Here is a 6,580-nt window from a genome sequence, read left to right as displayed (position 1 = left end):
CAGAGCAGCTGTGGCTGCCCCATCCCTGGAAGTTTCCAAGGCCAGGTTGGGTGGGGCTTGGAGCAGCCTGGGATGGTGGAAGGTGTCCCTGCCCATGGCAGGGGTGGGATTGGGTGAGCTTTAAGGTCCCTTCCAACCCAAACCATTCCAGGACACCGTGATTCCAGTTCATACTCTGTCCCAGGATTTCACACAGGGAAGCTTGTCCCTGGCACCTGGGGAATCTGAGACTCCAGATTTTGGAATGATCTGGCACAGCTGATGAGAGTTTTATTTCAAGGACTGGTGGGGAAGGGTGGAGAGAATTCCTAGTCTGGAAATCAAACCAGCAGTGAGGGAAGAATGGTTGCAGGAGAGGCTGAAAGCAAGCAGGGAAGGACATGGACGTGGGGAGAGGGATGAGGGCAGGAGCAGTTGTGTGAGCAGCACTGTGGTTGAAGCTCCCACCTGCAGCAGGGTGGAACAGGCCTGGAATGACTTTAGGCTGTGGGAAACGGGGAAGGGCAGTGATGGGGTGGGGTTGCATATTGATACAGACCTTGAGTTCTCCTCTGGTTTAGTTTTCCTGAAGTACCAGGATCTCCTGGGTGGGACCATTGGGCACAGATTCCCGTGGCTGTGCCCCCATCCCTGCCTTGGGCAGCAGGATCCCCCCATGGCCCTGCAGCACACGGAGAAAGAGAATTCCAGCACTGTTGTGTTTTGGGGTTTTTGCTGGCCAGCGCAGCCCCTGGTGCTGCTGCAGCAGAGCTGAGGCTCTGGAAGGCTTTTTGGGGAATGTTTCCCTGAATCAAAGGTGGAGGCAGCAGTGGGAGGAGCTGCCCCTCATGTGGAACTCACAGGACCCCAGGAAAGGTTCCACAGGTCTGGAAACCTCTGCAGTCAAGGGAGGGAGGAGGTTGAGCCATGGCTGGAATTACTTGGATCAAAATGACTTTGGGAAAGAATATGGACTGTGCTGAAGTGAATGGTAGAGATGTGATACAGACATGGATAAATGCTGCTGTTCTGTCGAGGAACTGCAGCATCTGTTCCTGTGAGGAGAGTGGCACTAAAGACAGAGGAGTAAGGGTCACCCCTGTCTACCAGAGGTAGGAAAAGTCAGACTTGCAAGGAAGTGAGAGAATCACAAGTATTGGGAGAAGTTTTTCAGCCATTTCAGTGAGAAGTGGGGGCAGCTGGTGACCAGTGTAGCCAGAAATTGCAGTGGTCTTGTTCCAACACTTCCCCATTGCCCTTCATTAGGAGCTCCATCTCCAGGGGCAGCAGGAGTGGCCTTGGGGGCTCTGGGAGCAGATGATGGGATGGGTTTGATCCCAGAGTTTGGGCATTTGTGTAGAGGAGAGTTGGGATATGGCAGCAGCTGTGTCACAGCTCCAGGAACATGTGGGAGGGACAGAACCTGAGGATCTTCTGCTGTGCCACATCAAGGATTTCAGGATTACAGGAGCCCTGAGAATACAGGGAGGAGAAGGATGTCAGCAATTAAATCAGGACTACAGTGTTGCCTGGAGAGCAACAACAACCAAAAACATTGGGATCCCAGGGTGTGCTTTAGGCACATTGTTTTCAGTGTTTCCAGGGCATGGCAGTGCTCATTGTTCAGCTGGATGTTCCTCCCGAATGTTTCAGGAGTTCTGGGATCTGGAGTCAGGGTGTTTGTTGGGATTTGAGTTCCAGGAGGGTTGTGTTTTCCAGGGTGCCTCAGCTGTTGTTTCCCTGCTGGGCTGGGTGACACCTGGACTTGCCCAGCAGCACTGGGAGCTGCTGGGAACGGGAGTATTGGGATTTCCCAGGTGTGGGACAGCTGAGCCTGGCTGGATGCTGTGCAGGAGGAGTCCCTGGAGCCGGGCTAACGCAGGCTTTTGTGTGTCCTGCAGGAAGCCGTGGCAGGAGCCGCAGTGCTGGGCACACTGGCCACACCAGGGCTTGTGTCCCCTGCCCTGACCTTGGCCCAGCCCCTGGGGGCTCTGCCCCAGGCCGTGATGGCTGCACAGGCCCCCGGTGTCATCACAGGTGGGTCCCTTCCTGCTGCCACCTGTGTGTCCTGCTGGCACCTGTGTGTCCTCCTGCTGGCACCTGTGTGTCCTCCTGCTGCCACCTGTGTCCCCTCCTCCTGCTGCCACCTGTGTCCCCTCCTCCTGCTGCCACCTGTGTCCCCTCCTCCTGCTGCCACCTGTGTCCCCTCCTCCTGCTGCCACCTGTGTGTCCTCCTGCTGCCACCTGTGTCCTCTCCTGATGGCACCTGTGTGTCCTCCTGCTGCCACCTGTGTGTCCTGCTGCCACCTGTGTGTCCTCCTGCTGCCACCTGTGTGTCCTCCTGCTGCCACCTGTGTGTCCTCCTGCTGCCACCTGTGTGTCCTCTCCTCCTCCTGCTGCCACCTGTGTGTCCTCTCCTCCTCCTGCTGCCACCTGTGTCCTCCTGCTGCCACCTGTGTCCCCTCCTGCTGCCACCTGTGTGTCCTGCTGCTGCTGCCACCTGTGTGTCCCCTCCTCCTCCTGCTGGCACCTGTGTCCCCTCCTGCTGTGTGTCCTCTTCCTTCTGTCACATGCTCTTGTTACCTGTGTGCTTCTCTTCCTGTCACCTGCATGTCAGTGCCCTCCTCCTGTCACCTGTGTGTCCCTTCCCTTGTCAGCTGTGTGTGTCCCCTGCTCCTGTCACCCGTGTGTGTCCCTTCCCCTGTCACCTGTGTGTGTCCCTTCCCCTGTCAGCTGTGTGTGTCCCCTGCTCCTGTCAGCTGTGTGTGTCCCCTCCTGCTGTCACCTGTGTGTGTCCCCTGCTCCTGTCACCTGTGTGTCCCTTCCCCTGTCAGCTGTGTGTGTCCCCTCCTCCTGTCACCTGTGTGTCCCTTCCCTTGTCAGCTGTGTGTGTCCCCTGCTCCTGTCACCTGTGTGTGTCCCCTGCTCCTGTCACCTGTGTGTGTCCCCTGCTCCTGTCACCTGTGTGTGTCCCCTGCTCCTGTCACCTGTGTGTGTCCCTTCCCTTGTCAGCTGTGTGTGTCCCCTCCTCCTGTCACCTGTGTGTGTCCCTTCCCTTGTCACCTGTGTGTGTCCCCTCCTGCTGTCACCCGTGTGAGCTCTGTCTCGTTTTCCTGTCCCTTTTCCACAGGGCTCTGTGCCTGGCTCCACTCGGAGCAGGAATGCAGCTGCTGGCCCTGCCTGGCCATGAACTTGGATGTCCATGGATTAATTTTGCTGTGCAATAGATGGGACAGGCCATGGGTTCCCAGCAGGAACTCGTGGCGTGGGGGAAAGCTGGATAATCACAGTGGGTGTCACTGACCATCCTCTGTCCCTGTGCTCTCCCAGGTGTGACCCCCGCCCGGCCGCCCATCCCGGTCACCATCCCGCAGGTGGGGGTTGTGAACCCCATCCTGGCCAGCCCCCCGGCCCTGGGGCTGGTGGAGGTCAAGAAGGAGAAGGAGGAGGAGGAGGTGTTCCAGGAGTCAGAGCGGCCGGAGATGCTGAGCGAGCAGGAGCACATGAGCATTTCGGGCAGCAGCGCCCGGCACATGGTCATGCAGAAGCTGCTCCGCAAGCAGGAGGTGAGGCCGAGCAGGTGACACACGTGTCCCAGGTGGCTCTGCAGGGACACCCACAGCACCTCTGAGCTCTGCTCTCCAGGACTGGGCCTGCAGTGCCACTGGCTTCCCCCTGCCACAGGGCAGGAATTGTCCCCTGGCAGGGTGGGCAGGCCCTGGCACAGGTGCCCAGAGGAGCTGGGGCTGCTCCATCCCTGGAGGTGTCCAAGGCCGGACAGCGTTTGGAACAACCTGGGATAGTGGGAGGTGTCCCTGCCATGGCAGGGGATGGAACTGGATGGGCTTTTAGTCCCTCCATCCCAAACCATCCTGGGGTTCCATGATCTTGCCTGGGTCCCTTGGAGGACTCAGGGCAGGCCCTGGTGAGGTGTCTGTGACTGAACCCTGTCCCTGGTGTCACTAAATCAAACCCTGGTGGCCTTTGGGCTGGAAAGGTGGGACTGGCACAGTCCAGGCCAATCTGTCCCAAGTACCAAGTTTACCTTTTCCCCACAACATTCCATAGTGGGGTGAGACCTTCCAGAAGCCCAGAGGAGCCCCCAGTCTGGGTGATAAGGTGGGCACTGGTCACAGGTTGGACTCAATGGTCTTAGAGGTCTTTTCCCACCTGAATTCATTCTGTGAACCCCTGAGGTGTTTCTCTACATAATCCAAATCATGGGATTGCAATGAGGAGGACAAGAATGAGGGACAGAAAAAGAACATTAAACAGATTAATGGATTTTTGTGGGGCCTGTTGGAGGGGACTTCATAACCTTGCCTGGGCATGTCCAGTTTGTTCCTTTGATGGAGTTTCCTGACAGATTTCCTGAGCTTTGACAGGGAATCTGCAATATTTCTTCCCCATTTGCTAACAGGGACCATGCTGGCAGCATTCCCTAAGGAATCAGGGGTTCCCTCCACCTTTCCAAGGGTGCCTGAAGTTAAACACACCTTTGAGCTTCTGTCCCAGCAGCCACAGCCTCTGTCCCAAAGATTCAATCTGTGGCACAGCCTGGCTCAGGAGAAGCTTAGCAGAGCTAAATAGTTTATTGAGGTTCAAAAATATTTAAAACCTAAAAAAACCAAAACTTGTCTTTTTTAATAAAATGCTCCATCCCAGTCAGTTTGGAATTCTGAGCTTCCAAGTGCCCTTGACTTGGGCTGTGAGGAGCAGCCACAGGACAGGTGTTCACATGAAGCCAGTGGAGTTTCCATCCTTGAAAGTACCCAAGGCCACCTGGACGTGGCCCTGGAGCTCAGGCCAGGTGACTTCCAGCTGTCCCTTCTGATCTGGGATCCCATGGGGCTGTCACGGACAGGCTGGGGGCAGGTGTGTGACCTACCTGTGTGTCCTGCTGGGAGCACCCAGAACACCTGGGGAAGCCTTCAGCTTTACTGGGAGGGGAGGAAAGGAAAATAAAGATAATTGTGATGGAATTGAGGGACCGCTGAGGAAAAGCCAGACATTACCTGGAGGGCAGCAGCACAGGGGAAATGAGAGCGGTGCCCAAGGCTCGTTGTGTTTCCGAGGTGTATCCCAGGAAAGGCCAGGGGATGGCAGACAGCATTCCCAACCCAGGGGACTTCTGATCCAGGGAATCCCTCACAGCCAGCAGCAAACAGACCTGGAAACTCAGTAATTACCCTGAGAACCTGAGCTGTCAGTCCCATGCAGCATTGGGGTGCTCGGGTGTGTCCTGGGCGTGTCTCCAGGCGTTAATTCCCCCATCCCTTCCCCTCAGTCCACGGTGATGGTGCTGCGGAACATGGTGGACCCCAAGGACATCGACGACGACCTGGAGGGAGAAGTGACGGAAGAGTGCGGGAAGTTCGGGGCTGTCAACAGGGTCATCATCTACCAGGAGAAGCAGGGGGAGGAGGAGGATGCCGAGATCATCGTCAAGATCTTTGTGGAATTCTCCATGGCCTCAGAGACTCACAAGGCCATCCAGGCGCTCAACGGGCGCTGGTTCGCGGGCAGGAAGGTGGTGGCCGAGGTCTACGACCAGGAGAGGTTTGACAACAGCGACCTCTCAGCATGAACTGCATCCCATGGCTGGGCTTGGATCTGGGGCATGGGCCCAACTCTGATCCCGGGGCTTGGCCAAGCTTGGATCCTGGGAATCAGCCCAGCTGTGATCCCAGTGCTCATCCACACTCCAAGGAATCAGCCCAACTTCGTTCCAAGGAATTGGCCAAGTTCTACTCCAGGGACCAGCCCTGCCCCCCTCTCTCCCAGGATTTTTGTAGCCGTGTGTAAAGGACATTCCAGGACATTCCAGGGCGGGGACAGGGATCTGGTGTCTGGGGAGTTGAGATAAAAACACAAAGAAAGTTGGTGTCACTTGTGTGTGTGTGTGACAGGGCTGCCACCCGAAGAGGTGCTGTGGGTGCCCTGCCCAGCCCCGAGCTCCCTGCAGCAGGGACCTGTCCCATCTCTGGGGCAGGAGCAGCAGTTTCCCTCCAGGATGGGACCCAGGGGGTTGGGATGGAGCCAAGGGGACACTTTGGGATCGGGGGGTCACCCCTGGGGGCTCCTCTCCTGGCAGAGGGAGGAACTGGTGGTGCTGGGAGGGAGCACTGGTCAGAGGAACCGAGCTGAGCCTGTGCTCTGGAATTCCACACAACTGAGATCCAGCAGAAGTGTGGAGGAAATCCTTTTACTTAAAAAACAAAATCTAGACAGAATGATCTCAAAGAAACTGCAGCAGGGAGTTGTGAGCCGAGGCTCCCTCTGGTGGGGGTGGCTGCCAGGCTGGGGCTGTCCTGCAGCAGAGCCTGGGAAGCTCACCCAGGGCTGGAATGGATCAAGCTGGAGCAGAGCCAGGACACCGAGTTTCTGCAGCTGGGGGGCTGTGGCAGCTGGCATTTTGTAATGCAGGGGGATTTGGATACCAGGATGCTGTGCCTGCAGCAGCTGGGATTTGGGGTGCTGGGGGTCTAGGGGAGCTGAGATTTGGGGATGCTAGGATTTGGGGATGCAGGGATTTGGGGATGCAGGGATTTGGGGATACAGGGATTTGGGGATACAGGGATTTGGGGATGCAGGGATTTGG

The 6,580-nt window shown here is 57.1% G+C and overlaps 1 protein-coding gene across 5 annotated transcripts in view; it reads left to right on the top strand.

Moving 5' to 3' along the window:
• Positions 1-5,863, top strand: part of PUF60 (poly(U) binding splicing factor 60) — a 25,265-nt gene extending 19,402 nt beyond the window's left edge. For all 5 annotated transcript variants that reach the window (XM_033512546.1, XM_015619677.3, XM_033512547.1 and 2 more), the window contains 3 exons: positions 1,881-2,016; positions 3,310-3,545; positions 5,267-5,863. In XM_033512546.1, coding sequence (XP_033368437.1) covers positions 1,881-2,016; positions 3,310-3,545; positions 5,267-5,566 — 672 coding nt within the window. In that variant the 3' untranslated portion in view covers positions 5,567-5,863. The remainder of the gene's footprint in view (positions 1-1,880; positions 2,017-3,309; positions 3,546-5,266) is intronic.
• Positions 5,864-6,580: the final 717 nt, after the last annotated feature.

This window comes from Parus major, chromosome 2, assembly GCF_001522545.3.
Source record: "Parus major isolate Abel chromosome 2, Parus_major1.1, whole genome shotgun sequence".
NCBI lineage: Eukaryota > Metazoa > Chordata > Aves > Passeriformes > Paridae > Parus > Parus major.
The sequence above is the reverse complement of the archived record's forward strand: the minus strand, read 5'-3'. Positions and strand labels throughout refer to the sequence as shown.